General features: G+C 47.2%; 1 protein-coding gene across 2 annotated transcripts in view; it reads left to right on the top strand.

Moving 5' to 3' along the window:
- MYO7A (myosin VIIA) overlaps positions 1–18,294 on the top strand; it is a 117,179-nt gene that overhangs the window by 79,789 nt on the left and 19,096 nt on the right. For both annotated transcript variants that reach the window (XM_054973461.1, XM_054973460.1), the window contains exons 33-40: positions 392–561; positions 2,450–2,640; positions 5,399–5,523; positions 9,138–9,295; positions 11,279–11,432; positions 13,360–13,515; positions 14,322–14,427; positions 16,229–16,342. In XM_054973461.1, coding sequence (XP_054829436.1) covers positions 392–561; positions 2,450–2,640; positions 5,399–5,523; positions 9,138–9,295; positions 11,279–11,432; positions 13,360–13,515; positions 14,322–14,427; positions 16,229–16,342 — 1,174 coding nt within the window. The remainder of the gene's footprint in view (positions 1–391; positions 562–2,449; positions 2,641–5,398; positions 5,524–9,137; positions 9,296–11,278; positions 11,433–13,359; positions 13,516–14,321; positions 14,428–16,228; positions 16,343–18,294) is intronic.

The following is an 18,294-nucleotide window of genomic DNA, read 5'->3' as shown; positions in this document are numbered from 1 at the left end:
ATAGTAAGTCCTGCTAGGCCCTGGTCTCATTAGACAGAGAGTTCCACCAGATTGGAGCCAGGACCAAAAAGGCCCTGGCTCTGGACAAGGCAAGGCAGGCCTCCCTGGGGCCAGGGACTACCAGTAGTTGTTTATTCCCTGATCGGAGTGTCCTCTGGGGCACATATTGGGAGAAGCAGTCCTGCCGATATGCTGGTCCCAGTCCACATAGGGCTTTATAGGTTAATACCAAAACCTTGACTCATGAGAGGGTGCATAAAATTTCACAGACTACATTTGACAGGTTTTTCTCAACCAGGGTTTGCTTGTGATCTCGGAACACAGTCGATAATTATTGTCTCAGAATGCTCTAATTACACTAGAGATCTTTTTTTTGTGACCCTTGTTCTAGAGGAGGGAAACTTCAGGGGCAGAGCTTCACCATGGCGACCATCAAAGGCGATGAATACACTTTCACCTCCAACAATGCAGAGGACATCCGGGACCTTGTGGTGACTTTCCTGGAAGGCCTGAGGAAACGGTCAAAATTTGTGGTCACCCTCCAAGACAACCCAATTCCTGGTAAGAAAAATGAGCTGAACAATTTTTTTTAAAAAAAATCTTTAGTGCAAAATTCTGTTTTACACAATGGTCAACCAGCGGGTGAATAAGATTCAATTTATATAATAACATTCAATTTATATACCACCCTTCAGGACAACTTAACACCCACTCAGAGCAGTTTACAAAGTATGTTATTATTATCCCCACAACAATCATGCTGTGAGGTGAGTGGGGCTGAGAGAGCTCTAAGAGAGCTGTGAGTGACCCAAGGTCACCCATCTGGCTTCAAGTGCAGGAGTGGGGAATCAAACCTGGCTCTCCAGATTAGAGTCCTGCCGCTTTTAAGTAACTGACCCAGGGTCACCCAGCTGGCTTCAAGTGGAGGAGTGGGGAATCAAACCCAGCTCTCCAGATTAGAGTCCTGCTGCTCTTAACCACTACACCAAACTGGTTCTCTCTCAAAGGTCAGTTCCCCTGGAGAAAAGGGCTGTTTTGGAGAGTGGACTCTATGACATTACACCCTCCTCCATCTTCCTAAGATTCTGGAGCTGTGTAGTTGGGTGCACATCACCATCCCACCTATTTGCAGTTTGTGTGGCATTTAAATTAATGATACATGGTTTTTAAAGGATTAAAATTTAGGAAGGAGAGGTCCATCAATGACTGTGACAGCTCAACAGAACTTCCATGTTCAGTAGCAGTGTACCTCTAAATACTGGTTGCTGATGAATAAGAGGGCTAAGCTTTGGACTCTGTGATAACACTGCAGGCTGTACAGGGATATCTGGTTGGTCAAGTGGTCATTAATAACATAATAACATTCAAATTATATACTGCCCTTCAGGACAACTTAATGCCACACTCAGAGTGGTTTACAAAGTGTGTTATTATTATCCCCATAACAATCACATTGTGAGGTGGGTGGGTCTGAGAGAGCTCCAAGAAACTGTGACTGACCCAAGGTCCCCCTGCTGGCTTCAAGCGGAGGAGGGGGGAATCAAATCTGGCTCTCCAGATTAGAGTCCTGCCGCTCTTAATCACTACACAAAACTGGCTTTCTAGAAGGCCTAGACACAGCATTGAGGCCGAAAGTACCCTCTGTTGTCCCCTAGCAATTCGAAGGTAAGCTGCTTCTGAAAGTGGAGGTTCCATCTAGCCCTCGTGGTTAATAGCCATCGATGGATCTTTTCTCCATGAATTTGAGTGACCAAAAATCAGAGCTGAACTTCTTGTGAGGGTACATGAGAAAACAAGGCAGGCAAAAAAAAGGGGGGATCGTGGCTCAGTCATAGAGCATCTGTTTGGTATACAGAAGGCCCCAGATTCATCCTGCAGCATCTTCAGTTCAACAGCCCAGGCAGCAAATGGTTTGAAAGACCCCTTCTTGAGACCCCAGAAAGTAGCTGCCAGATTATAGACAATACTGAACATTGTGCACCAATGGTTTGATTCAGTATAATGCTCACATGCACCTATGCATTAAATGTTAGATAGAACACTCCTGTCCAATGAATAAATGTTCCATGGCAGATCTTCTCAGGGCCCAGCTACAAGTAACGAATGACACTTGAACAGCAAGTGAACAGACGCACATGTATTCCTCCCTGTTCACTTGCCCTCCACTTGCTCTCCACTCAATCCACTTGCCATTCAAGTGTCATTCGTCACTTGTAGCTTGGCCCTTAGTGAACAAGTCAATGAGGAAAAGATTCCCTAAATGAGTGTGAAAAGCTGAAGTGGCATAGTGAGTAGAGTGTCGGACTTGTGCTGGTGAGTCTGGGTTCAAGTTGCCGCCCAGGCCAGGAATTTCAACTTGGGCCAGCTGTTCTCTCTCAGCCTTTTCTCAGATTCATGTCAGGAAAATAACAGGGGTCGCTCCTTCCCCGTATGCTTCTGTCTGTCACAGCGGGTGAAGATTCCGGCTTCCTCAGCTTCCTGAAAGGAGATTTGGTCATTTTGGACCAGGATACAGGAGAGAATGTGATGAACTCTGGCTGGGCCAACGGCGTCAATGAGAGGACCAAGCAGAAAGGAGACTTCCCGACAGATGCTGTTTATGTCCTGCCCACTGTCACTATGCCTCCTCCGGAGATAGTGGTAAGCCAGGCAAAGAGGCTGTGTCATCAGTCACTAGATGAGGGGATCCAATTTTCTTAAGTCTTTTTCACTGAGTAGAGAGGTAGCATAGTATCTGATCCAGGGCTTTTTTTCAGCTGGAATACGGTGGAACGGAGTTCCGGAACATCTTGAAAATGGTGACATGGCTGGTGGCCCTGCCCCCTGATCTCCAGACAGAGGGGAGTTGAGATTGCCCTCCATGCCGCTGGAGTGGCTCGGAGGGCAATCTAAACTCCCCTCTGTCTGGAGATCAGGGGGCGGGGCCACCAGCCACGTGACCATTTTTGTCAAGGGTGATTTAAACTTTTAAAAACTCCCCCCCTTGTTCCAACTGACCCAAAGTGATGTCACGTGGTACCAGGGGCACCACCTCCCGCCAAGAGTTGCCCCTTGTGCTGGCAACCCACTGAGTTCCACCACCTCTTTTCCCAGAAGAAAATCCCTGATCTGATCTATGAATCCAACTGTCCCCAGCAAGGGCACAAAGTAAGGACAGAATTAAGGGTACAAAGTTCTGGTGCCCAGCTTGCTGTGGGGCCCCCAGCCAGGTGTCACTGAGGGATAGTGACAGCATCTCTGTTCTAATCAAGCATCTTGTGTGTGATGCTCTGGAGCCAGCGAGGATCAAGATGGAGTCTCTCTCGGAGATCTCATGATAGTTCTTGGCACCCCTAGTTCCTGGTTCAAATCTCATTCTTTCCATGTCACAACTAGTTACCCATCCCTCCCAGCAGGAAGTGGGGGAGGTGATCACTTCCGGGAAGTGATGTCATCATGCTGGCTGTGGGCATGCTCCAGCACTTTGCATGGGGCTAATTCTGGCCCGTTTGGGGCCAAAATTGGCCCTAACGAAGCATGGGAGCATGTCCATGGCCAGCATGAAGATATCACTTTAGAAAGTGACATCATCACTCTCCTGAGGAGCATGAGTGCCGCACATGTTCCTGGGGTGCCTGCCAGTGGTGGACAATCTCCGGGTGGCCCAAAACCTCTCGCCGGACAAACAGGTAAACAGCTTGGAGATTGCCAGCCACCAGCTTGCACCTAGGATCCCTATCTCACAAAGCAATCTTGGTTAAAACACCCTGGTTTTGTTCCCCTGTGCAGTGTGCAGTGTGACCTACCTTACAGCCCTGTTGTAAAGATTACAATAATATCACATGTGATGAAGTGCTTTGAGCATTCGAAAATGGCTCTGTAATTGCTACGCGGTGTTACAGTCTTCAGGGCTCTCTTATTTCAGTTCCCTTAGCATTGCAATTATGGCAACCGCTTCCATATTCTGTCGCCCATTGATAGGTTGTGGACCTGCCTGGATCCACTCTAGGTATTGTCAGATCTAGGGATGGCAGTCCATGACAGATAGATCCCAAACCCCTCATAACAAGCACTCCGGAGTCTTGGATGAAAAGGTTTTATTATAGAGATCCATTCAGTTCTCAGGTACTTCCAAAGATGAGTAGGAAATTGGCAGGAATGAGAATACAAGCGTATGCACTTTGATATAAGAAGCAGGATTCCCCCTCCCCTGGGGCAATTAGCAAAAAGGCGTGAAAGTCCCAATTCTCATGAGAAACACAATAACTTTGTATGGCCAGAGAAAGCCAGAAGATTACAAGGAATTCAACTCCCTCTTTCTCTTGCAAAGAGTTATATTTTAGTACAAGGTCAGTAAACAGGCTTCAGAGATAACAGTCTCAACATTAGTAATTTCATTTTTAGGCAAGCTCGAGATGGCATGAATATAATGGTCACAGCACATGAGCATAATAAGAGAGCATATAGTTACACAGTATGATCAGATCAATGCAGGGAACAGAGAACATATGAATGGCATGGATGAATGGTATGCAGACATGACAGGTATTAGTCAAGAGTAACTAGATTAATTTCCTAGATGTCCTCTGGCTGTCCCCCAAAATGATTTGTATACTGGTTTGGTTCAGAGTTGGATCAGTCTGGGATGCCCGGAACTATGGGAATTGTAGTTCTCAAGCTTCCAAGGGGCGTCAGGCATTGCCACACCCAGCACCACCATTGAGGCGGTGAGGCGGGGGCCGCTGGCACCATGGGGCCAGAGGGGGTACCGGAGGGGGTGCCGGGGTGGAGGCACACACCACGGAGCTGGCGTGTCTGTCCTGTGCCGCCACCGGCCAGCCCTGCGCTGCCACCACATGCCCCCGGGCGGGCACAGCAGCCGCGGGCCAGGGACAGCAGGTGGCCGGGGTGGCATGCGGAACACAGGCAGCCTCCTCACGCCGCCCCAGCCCCCCGCCGGCCAATGGACCCAGCTTTACTGCATGATGACATCATCAAGTGATGACATCATCACGCAGTCTGGGCGCACGCGCACGCTATGCACACACGCAGAACAGGGTGTCTGCAGGAGCCAGAAACCCTGGTGCCGGCAGTGGGCATTGCTGTATATGCAGTGGCGTCTAGGACTTCACTCCCAACTGCATCATTCCAGTAGGGAATGGAGCCTTTCCCACCCCACCCCTCCACCTCCACCCCCTCTTGCCAAAGGAAAGTTAACTCGGAAAGGTCAGGACAGGAGAATCCCATTTTCCACAGCAAGTTCCATCCAAACCATTCTGAGATCCCAACTAAAATTGATCTAGGGATAGACACCTAAAATCCAGTTGTTTAAATTCTGCATTTCAAAGTTCGTTGCATTCCTATTTCTATACTGGGTCATTTCTTTAAAAACCACTAACTGCTTTTTCTCCATGACCAGGCCTTGGTTACAATGACTCCAGACCAAAGACAGGATGTCATCAGGACAGCTTCATTGACAACTTCCGATAGTGAAGAGAGGACAAAGCCGTACACCCTGGAAGAATTCTCCTATGATTATTTTAGGTAAAGCTTTGACAATAGAATGAGAAGGGCCATAAGCTCCCTCTCTGCTTCTGCATTTCCAGTCTCTGCTTCTCCTTCTGAAATATGTGTTTTTGGGAGGAAGGGGATAAGGAAGCCAAAATAAGCCAACATGCATGATCAGCACCACAACAATAGCTACCACCTCGCTACATCCTACAGTGCCCTTATCCTCCAGTGAACATGGAAGCTGCACCTCTTTTGTTTGTTAGCCTGGTGCTTACACTTATGATGCAGGCACCTATTGGATAGTGCCTGTGACATCACTGCAGGACACATCAAATTTTCCCCAGTTCAAAATTCAAAGATCTCGCATATTTTTTTGACTGATCAATCTGTAGATCAAGTCTCCAGGGAAAGGCTGCTGATAAAATTGTGTGTGTTGTGTACTGTCAAATCATTGCCGATCTATGGCAACCCTATGAATGAAAGGTGTTCAAAATGTCCTATAGTTAACAGACTTGCTCAGATCTTAAAAACTGGAGGACGTGGCTTCTTTTATTGAGTCAAGCCATCTCGTTTTAAGACTTCCTCTTTTGCTACTGCCTTCCACTTTTCCTAGCATTATTGACTTTTCCAGAGAATCTTGCCTTCTCCTGATGTGACCAAAGCATGACAGCCTCAGTTTTGTCATTTTAGCTTCTAGGGAGAATTCAGGCTTGATTTGATCTAGCACCCACTTACTTGTCTTTTTAGCTGTCCATGGTATCTGCAAAACTCTCCTCCAGCTAGAAAGAAAAGTTCACATTAACTAAAGCTGCTTCCCGTTTCCCTCATTACTACTGGAAATGAAGAAGCGATTAGCTGTGGCAATGAAACCTTCATGCAAAAATTTCTTCACACAAAACTCCCTCCAAAGTTTTTTTTTTTTTAAAAAGAGTGATTGGAGAAATTAAAAGATATGTTTTGTACAATCAAATTGATGCCTTATTTAAAAAGAAAACTTTTTAAAAGCATTGATATTTGGAGGCAAATGATGAATGAGATGGATAACTAATATTAGTTTACATGAAATACTTGAAGGAAGCAATTAAGATAATTATTCACAGTCTGGTTGTCTCACTGAATTGTGAGTTTAACGTACTGTATTTACAGCATGCTTTTCTCTGTGAATTGTCACTGAACTCTGTTTGATATATTTTTCTGTGTAAAATAAAAAACAACCCAAAAAGAACTTTCTTCTCGCTTTCCCGTTCTACTTGTCATCTCTAGACTTGCAAGCTGTTGGCTTGCACCTAGCAGGAGGCTCGGAGGGGGGTATTGTTGTGTTATGTCACTCTAGGATTCAGCAGAAACTCTATGGTAAAATCATTTCTGATGAATCCTAGAGCAACATGGGATTCACCTTGGAATGGCATCATGCCGCCAACGCAATGGTGAGCTTTGCCAGGTGGTGGCAGGGGTTGGCTGCTGGCATAAGATCTCCCTCTATAGTGGGAGCCTTGGCAGCAGCCCTTATCCTCCACCTTTTGCCACTGGCTTGTATATACTACCAAGAATAAGAAAACTGCAAAAAGTACAAGCCCAGGGTAATGCCAATCGCCACTTTGGGGTCAGGAAGCAATTTTCTCCGTGCCAGTTTGGCTAGGGATACTGGAGGTTTTTTTGCCGTCTTATGGGCATGGAGCAGGGGGTCCCTGGGGTGTGTGGTGGGGGGAGGTAGTTGTGAATTTCCTGCATTGTGCAGGGGGTCGGACAAGGTGACCCTGGAGATTTCTTCCAGCTCTATCAAAAAGAGTCCAGTAGCACCTTTAAGACTAACCAATTTTATTGTAGCATAAGCTTTCGAGAATCACAGTTCTCTTCGTCAGACACATGATACAGAAACTGGTCAAATATAGAAGAGGAGGGAGGGAGGAGAGAGAAGAGGCAATTAAGAGGCAATTAGGGGGGGAGAGGGAGGGAGGGTGCAACCAAAACATTCCTTTGCTAGTAAATGTAAACATCTCCTTTTCGTGTTGGGGTCAGTTGGAGTTTGCCCTGTTAGTTTGTAGCAGCAAAAACAATTCCAATGTAGTATAAGCCTTCGATAACCACAGCTCTCCCCATCAGATGCATCTGACAAAGAGAACTGTGGTCCCCGCAAGCCCACGCCAGGCGCCACTGAGCTCCCCCAGACCACACCTCTGTAAAGGAAATCTGTTACCTGTGATAATGTGATAACCATTCATAGTCCCTATTCAGTCCCAGCTTGACAGAGTCAAATTTGTATATGAATTCCAGTTCAGCAGCCTCCCGTTGGATTTTGTTTTTGAAAGGTTTCTGTTGAACCACAGCGACCTTTAAGTCTTTGGTGGAATGTCCTGGTAGACTGAAGTGTTCTCCCACTGGTTTCCAGCTCTATGATTCCATGATAGTAGCAAGGGGAGAGGTTGGCAGGCAAGAGGGGAATTGATGCTGGGTGTCAGAGGAGAGGTCTAGAAATCCCCATCTTCCTGTCCACACTTTCCCCAAACCCACTTTGGATAAAATCTTCTAGAAAAGATCAGACTCAAGAAAATTTGGGGGGAACCCAAAGCAGAGCTGGGGAGACTCTGGAAGGAGGGCAGAAACAGCTGAACTCTGGGCACCTCAGGATGACCAAAACCAGCATACCCTGAGGTGGGGCAGGAGCCAGGGCCCAGGGCTTCTAGCCAACTCTCGGCCCACATGCATGCCTTGCCGCCGGTCGGCGCATCCTTCCCTCTGGCCATTTGTGAGCACTCTGCCACCCACATTCTCAGCTTCACTTACTGCCCAGTGTTGGTGGGAAAGGTAGCACACGTGCTGTGCTGGTGGCACTTTTGGCAACACAGTGACGGCCCTCCTAGTCGTGCACTGCCTGGCAGCACTGAGGAAAGAAGCTGTGGACAGTGCAGTGGGAAGACTCAAGAGTAGATGGAAGGATACACAGACAGGTATGGGCAGGGCTCATTTTGAGGGGGAATGCGCAGGAACACAGTTCCGGCAGTTCCCCAAAGAGTTCATATGTCGGGTGGCCCCGCCCATCTGACACTTGCCTAGTTTGGGCCCGTTTCAGCCTGGATTGGGGCCGAAACAGCCCGGATCGGGTTTCTGACGGGTGGTGAATCACTCTCCCACTCAGCAGCGGCCCGATCATGACAATTTTGGGCCCCTTTTCAGCCATTTTCAGCCTCTTTTTGCCATTTTGGGCCCAATTTCGGCCCTGAATGGCCAGGATTGGGTCCAAAACAGCCAAGATAGGTGATGTTGGGGTGTGGCACATGCAAATCTGTTATGCTAATGACACACTTCTGGTGATAGCAATGGGCGTGGCATATACCAATGAGTTATGCTAATGAGTGCCTCCAGATCTTTTTCTATGAAATGACCCCTGGGTATGGGACATGCAGGTAGATGGAGACAAAGAATGCTGTGAGTTGGAGGCTAGTGGTGGGCAGACGATGGGAGAGGTGGGCAAAGGAGGCGAGGGGGGCCCTGCCACTTTCTGCTCAGGGCCCCCCCAGAAACCAGAACCAGCCTAAGCATTTGGGCTGAAGCGTGTGACTGGCTCTTTCTTCTAAAGAACTTCTTTCCCATAACAAAGCTTTGAGATCTCACCATTGCGTTTTCTTCCTCCTCCCCTTTACCACCAGGCCTCCACCAAAGCACACTCTCAGCCGGGTTATGATCACAAAAAACCGAGGGAAAGACAAGATGTGGTCCTACACCCGCGAGCCCATCAAGCAGCCTTTGCTCAAGAAGATCCTGGGCAGCGAAGAGCTCTCGCAAGAAGCGTGCATGGCCTTCATTGATATCCTTCTTAGCGTGGTGCCAAAACGGAGCCAGCAGACTGGAAAGAGCCACTGGGTCATAGTGGAAGCCAGAGGGAGGGTGGGACAGCTGGGCAATCCACTGTCCTTGGGCTGGCTGTTCATCAGGGTTTGCAGACATTCAAGAACAAGGGTCTCCAACCTTTCTGAGCCTGCCGGCACCTCTGGAATTTTGAGAGGGGTGGTGAGCGCCACCCCAAAATGGCTGCCTCAGGAGGCGGAGCCAAATGGAATACCTCCTTCCTTACACCTCCTGGGAACAAAGAAAGCCTGAAGGGGGGATGGAACCACACACTGAGTAAGGAAGGCAGCCAATAACAAGCCTTCTTTACAATGGCTCCACCTACTTTCTGAAAAACTCAATAGGCACTATGGCAACCATGGGTGTCCCTTTGGGGAACCCTATTCTAGAAATGAGACCACCTGAGGAGGGGAGCTGAGTATGACCTGTGTATCATCTAAGATAGGACACTTTGCCAGATCTGTCACATGGGGAGAAGGAAAGAAATAAGAGCAGACTTTCATAGATAATACTGTAAGAGCGTCTGCCCGCCCCTGCCAGTTGCTCAGATCAGTGTGCAAGCGTGAACTTGGAAAACTTTACAGAAGTCATAAAAAATCAGTTTGGGGTAGAGGTCAGAGTGTCAGATTAGAGTGGGGAGATGGATTCAAATGCCTACTCAGTTTGGAAGCTCATTGGACGATCCAGTTTGGTGTAGTGGTTAAGAGCATGGGACTCTAATCTAGAGAACCGGGTTTGATTCCCTACTTCTCCTCTTGAAGCCAGCTGGATGACCTTGGGTCAGTCACAGCTTCTAGAAGCTCTCTCATCCCCTCCCACCTCACAGGGTGTTTGTTATTGTCGGGATAATAATGGCATACTTTGTAAACCGCTCTGAGTTGGCTTTAAGTTGTCCCAAAGGGCGGTATGTAAATCGAATGTTGTTGTTGTTGATTATGATGATGATGATGTTGTTGTTATCATCATCATCATCATCTTGGGCCACTCTCTTTCTCTCAGCCTTGCCTACCTTAGAAGGTTGTTGCGAAGATAAAACAAGCAAAGAAGTGTCATGTACACCTCTCTGTGCTTTTGGGGGGTAGTGTTAAAATGCACTAGATGGATACAGCATCTGTCCAGACACTCAGATGTCACTGGCCGGCATTGTTTCCAACAAGTGTCTCTGTTAGATAGAACAGACATTTCCCAGCACTCAGCCCAAGAAATGCAGTTGCCAAAAACTTTCCTCCCGCTTTAAAGATTTTTCCCCCAAAGCAGGCCATGTCTTCCTCCTTCTGTGGGTTCATCTCTTACCAAAATCCCCTGCAAAAATCCCCTTGGCTGTCCCTAGGTGAAAGACTTGCTTTTCCCTTCCTGTCATGTGAGGATGGGCATATTGTTCACTTTCTCTTATAAGTAAGGCATTAAAAGAAGTTTTTAAAAAAACTGCTTCTGTTTGGAAATAATCAGGGGTCATTTCGTAAAAGAAGAGCTGGAGGAACTCATTCGCATAACTCATTGGTATATGCCACGCCCCTTGCCATCACCGGAAGTGTGTCTTTAGCATACCTGATTTGCATATGCCATGCCCCCTGACATCAACTGTCCTAGCTGCTTTGGACCCAATCCTGCCCATTCAGGGCCGAAACTAGGCCCAAAATGGCAAAAAGGGGCTGAAAATGGCCGAAAAGGGGCTCCAAATGGTCAGGATCGGGCCGCTGCTGAGTGGGAGAGTGATCCACCACCCATCAGAGGCCCAATCCCGGCCATTTCGGCCCCAATCCAGGCCGAAACAGGCCCAAAATGGCCAATAGTCAGGTGGGTGGGGTCACCTGCCATGTGACTTCTTTGGGGAACTGCTGGAACTGCATTCCTGCATGTTCCCCCTCGAAATGAGCCCTGGAAATAATAAAATCTTCCTGGTGTGCCTTTGTTATATCGTGCCTTAACAAGATTGGTGCACCCATCCTGAAATACATGGGCGACTATCCTTCCAAAAGAACTCGCTCGGTGAACGAACTCACCGACCAGATATTCGAAGGGGCGTTGAAAGCGGAACCTCTCAAAGACGAGATCTATTCTCAGATCCTGAAGCAGCTCACCGACAACCACATTAAGTAAGGGACAGTGCTTCTCAATGGCTAGAGAGTCTGACTCTAGGGGTGGGGAGATGTAGGCTCAAATCCCCCCTCGGCCATGGCTTGATTAGCAAGACCAAGCAGTTGTCCTGAATTATTGTTGCATATGCAGTTAGCAAGGGTTTAAATCTCCTCTCTTTCTGCATGGCCCTAATCTAAATCATGCTGTCATGTGCAATTTACCTTTGAGAAAGTGATGGAGCTCTGCAATCTCCTTTATGCCTCTTTTGGGACTCAAATGTACTAAATAAGTGCGTCTGACATTGTCGAAGGCTTTCACGGCCGGAGAACGATGGTTGTTGTGGGTTTTCCGGGCTGTATTGCCGTGGTCTTGGCATTGTCGTTCCTGACGTTTTGCCAGCAGCTGTAACTGGGAAACTCTTACAGGATTACTCAGCCCAAACCCACCTTCCTGCATAGATATAAATACCTGCCAACATCTTCTCCACACTGTGACACTGAGAGATCTCTGTCTTTTGGTGCTACACCTCTGAAGATGCCAGCCACAGCTGCTGGCGAAACGTCAGGAACTACAATGCCAAGACCACAGCAATACAGCCCGGAAAACCCACAACAACCAGCGTCTGGCATTCTTATTTAAGCCTTTAATCGCTCCTTCGTGCTAACCAAGCCAGGCTCCCTGTGCAGCTCTTAGCAGTTCCAAAAGGGAAAAAGATGTGTCCTGTTAAAACCTGTCTTTTTGCCAAACCCTGTCTTTGCTCCTGAAAACTGATAATAATAACAGGAGATCTGGCTTGATTACCAAGACCAAGCAGTTGATCTAAATCGTTGTTGCATATGCAATTAACAAGAGTTTAAATCTCCTCCCTTTCTGTGTAGCCCTAATCCAAATCATGGTGTCATGTGCAATTTACCTTTAAGAAAGTGATGGAGAGGCTGTGATCTGTGATTAGCAGATAGCAGTTCTAAAAGGGAAAGGATGTGTCCTGTTAAAACCTGTCTTTTTGCCCAACCCTGTCTTTTCCCTTAAAACTGATAATAATAACAGGAGACCTAGCTTGATCAGAATGACCAAGCAGTTGTGATCTGCACCATATCTATTTTGCACCTCTGAGGAATTTTTTTTTCTTTTCTTATTCACTATCCGCAAAGGTGACACTTTATAAACAAATTGTTCAAAGCATTCTGATAGGCAAAAAAGCAGGGCATACAAACATACCATGCACAAATATTGGCAAGATGGCATGTGGTGCACCCCAAAATGCATAATATAGTTCTGTACAAAGCTGAAATTTTGTTCAAAGCTGACGTTTGACCTGCATGTAGTCCAAGGCAAGCCAGTTACTAGACATGTACATTTATTCAGCTAGTAGACTTCTCTTATTACACATGTTCATCTCTTTTTTGCAAAGACAACGTAAATAAGACACACAGCCCAAATGGTAAAGCTATTGACACATTGTATTGTCGAAGGCTTTCACGGCCGGAGAACGATGGTTGTTGTGGGTTTTCCGGGCTGTATTGCCGTGGTCTTGGCATTGTAGTTCCTGACGTTTCGCCAGCAGCTGTGGCCACAGCTGCTGGCGAAACGTCAGGAACTACAATGCCAAGACCACAGCAATACAGCCCGGAAAACCCACAACAACCATTATTGACACATTAGCTGGAAAGCTGGTGTTTGGAACCCGGGAACTCCAAGACACTCTGAACAGTAGATTATTCTGAAAATGAGACAGTCTTGCGTCTGGTAGAACACCTGGGGTAGAGTCTGGATTTTACATTTCCCTTTCATCACCAAACAGGAATGTACTTACAAAACGCGAGCTGCATTTATGAGCAAGCGGCTGTATATATGATTTGTATTTTCAGTGGTGCAATTTTGTAAATGAGTGTTTAACTGATTTTTTGTGTGCCAGAGAATTTACTTTCCCTTTTCTTACGAAAGGTACAGCGAAGAGAGAGGGTGGGAGCTACTCTGGCTGTGTACGGGCCTCTTCCCTCCCAGTAACATCCTCCTGCCCCACGTCCAGCGTTTTATCCAGTCTCGGAAGCATCACCCACTGGCCACTGACTGCATGCAGAGGTTGCAGAAAGCACTGAGGTAACCTACCGGGTCGGTACCCGCAGGACGTAGCTACATTTGCTTTGCATACCAGAGAGGCCCATAGCCCAGGCAGGAGGTGTGCTGGCTACTAGCTAAGCACAAGGAGTAGCTAGATGAGACACCGTGTGAGTGCATAGACCTCGCCCTACGCTCCCGTGGTGAATGCTTTAGCATTTTGCTTAAGCCGGGCCTTGGCACAAAAAGGATACAGTGCCGGGGTGGGGATCTTTCAACTGTTAGAAAAGGACTTGAAGCTGTACCTTTCCTCAGGTTTCAGAGGGCGACAAACCAAAGAGTTAGAAAGACAGAGAGGTCAGGGCGTCTGTTTACTTTTATGGCTCTGAACTATCCTTTGATGTGTAGATTGCTAATCTCAGGATTTCCTTCTCGTGACATCCTTCTCTTCCTGGCTTTGTCACTCTTCTACCTCTTCCCTCCATCTTGCACCATGGATGCAGGACTTGTCCATCCTTAGGAAGGATGGATGGATGGAAGAGAGGGGGGGATCTATATCTCCTTCATTCCTATAAGAGTTTGGAGTTCCTATAATAAAGAACTCTTGTTTCCTTTCTAAAAATAAGCTAAGTGGAAGTTTGATATTTTCTCTCACACACTCACACCAGCCTGCACACAAGCTCCAACCACCTGTCACATTTTCTCTGCAATTGATATTACTCTGCTAAGAACCAACTATGGATTCCTTTAAATAGGTTTCTGGGGCCAGCATGCTTCCCTTTTAATAGATCTCAGCCCCAGCAGCTTCTTTAATATCAATGCTCACGGCACACTACTTTGCTTTATAGGAATGGCTCACGCAAGTATCCTCCTCATCTAGTCGAAGTGGAGGCGATTCAGCACAAAACGACTCAGATTTTCCATAAAGTGTACTTCCCAGATGACACCGACGAGGTAAATAATAATAACATTTGATTTATATACCGCCCCTCAGGACAACTTAACACCCACTCAGAGTGGTTTACAGAGTGCATTATTATTATCCTCACGACAATCACTCTGTGAGGTAGGTGGGACTGAGAGCTCCGAGAGAGCTGTGACTGACTCAAGGTCCCCTAGCTGGCTTCAAGCGGAGGAGTGGGGAATCAAACTTGGTTCTCCAGATTAGAGTCCTGCTGCTCTTAACCGCTGCACCAAACAGGCAAAATTCTTGTTGGCACAGACTCACCCATGGTGTAAGCACTCGTGTCTGTTGGCTTGGGTAGAATCCACTCATTGCTGGATATTGTACTATTGTAATCAAATTCACCTTGAGGATGTTTTGATTGGAAAATCCAGGAGGGGTCATAGACTAGAGTATGGACTTCCCCTTATCAGACAAAGATACCAAGGATTCAGACAAGTCAGGGCTGAACATCTAGGGTTGCCAACTCCTGGAGGTTTGGGGGGAGGAGTTTGGGGAGGGTAGAATTTGGAAAAAAGAGGGACCTCAGTAGGGTATAATGCCATAGAGAGTCCACCCTACAAAGCAGCTGTTTTCTCCAGAGGAGCTGATATCTGTTGTCTGGAGATCACCTATAATTCCTGAAGATCACCAGCCTCGCACAGAGGAGGGAGTTAATCACATTACATTAGCACAATATCCAATCCTATGTGGATCCTGCCTTGCTGTCTACAAGCAGCCTAGCCTAGTCAAATAGACTTTCTGGAAAGCACATCTGTGTACAACAACAGTGCCTATTTTGTACCCCTGCTGTCTCTCTGCAGGATTGGTGCAGGGGAAAGCGCTACTGTCCATCCCCACTCTTAAGGGGTGTTCACTGAAACTGGCTTAACTGGAACCTCGGAGGACTCTGGGAGCAGTGCCATTATTTCTGCTTAGATGGTTTTGGTAGCAGCAGGTTTTGGTGGGTGAGGTTTGAGTCAAGTAAAGCTTTTCTGTCCCATTTGAGCAGAGGCCCGTGGAGGAAATGCTGCCTGGCGGGCCTGAGCATTGAGCGGTAGGCAGCTGCAGAGACGAGTTTTTACCAAGAAAGTTGGTAGGTTCAGGTATCTTCAGGTAGGAAGCAAGATTCAGGAATCGCAAGGCCAGAGCTCAGTTTCAAGGCTGCTATTTCACTTCTTATTTGGAGGAACCTCTGGAAGGGCTTTCTCCCCGGCTGATTCTTCGGATGCCTTCGGATGAGGACAATGTGAATTTTAGGTGGCTGAGGTCCCTTCAGGCTCCTCTGCCTTTAGTCCTTGATACATAGAATCAAAGAATCACAGAGCTGGAAGGGGCCATACAGACCTTCTAGTCCAACCCCCTGCCCAGTGCAGGATCAGCCTAAAGCATCCCTGACAAAGATTCATCCAGCCTCTTCTTGAAAACTGCCAGTGAGGGGGAGCTCACCACCTCCCTAGGCAGCTGATGCCACTTTTGAACTACTCTGACCGTGAAAAAGCTTTTCCTAATATCCAGCCGGTACCTTTGTGCATGTAATTTAAGCCCATTGCTTTGGGTCCTATCCTCTGCTGCCAACTGGAACAGCTCCTTGCCCTCCTCCAAATGACAGCCTCTGAAATACTTAAAAGAGGGCAGTCACGTCCCCCCTCAATCTCCTCTTCTCCAAACTAAACATTCCCAAGGCCCTCAGCCTTTCCTCGTAGGGCTCAGTCTCCAGACCCCAGATCATCCTCTGCACCCTCTCGATTTTGGGCCCTGAGTCTCAGGTCCCAGCAGACAAAAGTGAGATCCCAAGCTTTTTCTCGGCAGGCATTTGAAGTCGAATCAAGCACTAAAGCCAAGGACTTCTGCCAGAACATCTCCACCCGGTTGCTGTTGAAGGCGTCGGAGGGCTTCAGTCTTTTTGTCAAAATTTCTGACAAGGTAAGCAATGGGCCTGAGACAGCCTGGACTTTATACGGTGTTATAGGGTTGCCAACTTCCAGATGAGAATCTCCAGACAACATCTTATTCAGATGGGAATCCAGAAATTTTCTTCTCAGATCCAAATAAATTACACAGGATAAAAGAAAAGTTCAATAGTTTCTACCGAAGACGTACCACAAATACAAAATCTAAATTCCCTTTCTTGGCCTGTAAATTGTCCATGTAAGACAGTAAGTGGAAGTGAATACATTCTTGCAAAAAACCCTCCAATAACATGGTATCATAATACTATAGAAATAATAATGCTCAGAAAAGCGCAGCCCCCCACACATACAAACTGCTTTTAGCCCAGGTAGGGAAAAAGACAAATATCCCATATTCTGCTTATCTTTTTCCCTACTGCTAAAAGTGAGTATCCCTGGGGAACTGGCTGTTGAGGAACGAGTTAAAATCCCAGTTCTCTTGCACTGTGACCGTGCTCCAATATTGGCTACAGCACCCTGGCTGATTCTTGAGGCTAAGAGTCTGTCTACATGAGACCTCGGCGCGTATTCGTCAAGTGTAGGGAGACACAATGTTAGCTGAGAAGCGTAGTTTTAAAAGATAGAGCCTGTGGCGATCGCTCCTCAAAGGCTTTGTTAATTTCATCTTCTCCTCCCGGAAGGCTCCGTCAATTTCACCTCTCCAGTCTAAAACTGTGTGGGATCACAACCAGAGGGCAGTGAGAAATGGAAACGGGCTGGAGCTTCCTTCCAGAGCCAGGCTTGGACCTGGAGAGGTTCTGATGGGCTGAAGTTTCCCTTCTGGCATTTCACAGCCCCTTCACACAGCTTCAGCATATAGCAAAGCCTTTATCCTTCCACCAGCTCTGTCTTTTTAAACTATCCTTCCCGACTAACCTTGCCTCTCCCAACACATGCTCTTCATGTGTCAGACGTCTCTCGTAAAGAGACTCTAAGTCATACACTTGGTATCAGATCACAGATGCCAGACGTTGCACATATTTTGGCTCACAAATATTTTTACCACTTCTCCAGCATCCTTCCTTTTTCTGGGATCAAATCCAGACACAGGTTTTGACATATAAAACACTCAGGCATGTCAGAGCAGCCACACTGGTTCCGGCCAGTGTTCCATCTAACCTAGCATCCATCTTGTTAGATATAGTAGCCCACCAGAGGCCCCCAAAGGCCACTCTTATTGCCTCCTCAGCAACTGGTGTGCAAAGGTACCGTAGCACACTTGTTCAAGGAAACCAACTTTAATAAATGGTGTTCAAGTGGTGTAGTACACAGCATGCGGGACATATCTTAAAGACAGCCAGCAGCTCAGAACAACAATACAGGACTGGCCCAAACCCTCAGACATGAAACGGTACCATCCATTGGTAGGGGATGCTTCATTCAACGAATAACCATTACAGTAGGTTCCATTTATACATCGTAGATAATAGCTATTGATAAACCTATCCTTCATCTAATGCCTAATTCCCTTTTAAAACTATTCGATGCTCGTGGCCATCAACGCATCCTCTGGCAGTGAATTCCAGTTTAATTATTCGTTGAATGAAGTATTTTCTTTTGTTACTCCTGAATCTGTGGACTATCGACTTCATTGGGTGCCCCATGTCCCCCCCCCCTTAATCTTTTTTCTCTAAACTGAAAAGCCCCAAACTCCTCAGTCTTTTCTACAGCCCCTTAGCCTTGCTACAAGTGACATTTTACACGTGAAGGATAAAGGATCATTTTCGCAAGTCTTTCTGGGAACTGAAGTTCCTCTCCCCCACCCCTTTTCCTTCTGTTCCTTCCCCTCACTGCCTGAACAGACAGAGAAAGCCTGCGGCAACAGCAACTTTTGCAAATCGTTCCTCCAGTCACAAGCCTGCTCTCAATCATCTTTGGGGCAGGCAGCTGCAACTTTCTCAGCTTTCTCCGGAGCATCCCCCCCCC

Source organism: Eublepharis macularius, chromosome 3 (assembly GCF_028583425.1).
Source record: "Eublepharis macularius isolate TG4126 chromosome 3, MPM_Emac_v1.0, whole genome shotgun sequence".
Taxonomy (NCBI): Eukaryota; Metazoa; Chordata; class Lepidosauria; order Squamata; family Eublepharidae; genus Eublepharis; species Eublepharis macularius.
The sequence above is the reverse complement of the archived record's forward strand: the minus strand, read 5'-3'. Positions and strand labels throughout refer to the sequence as shown.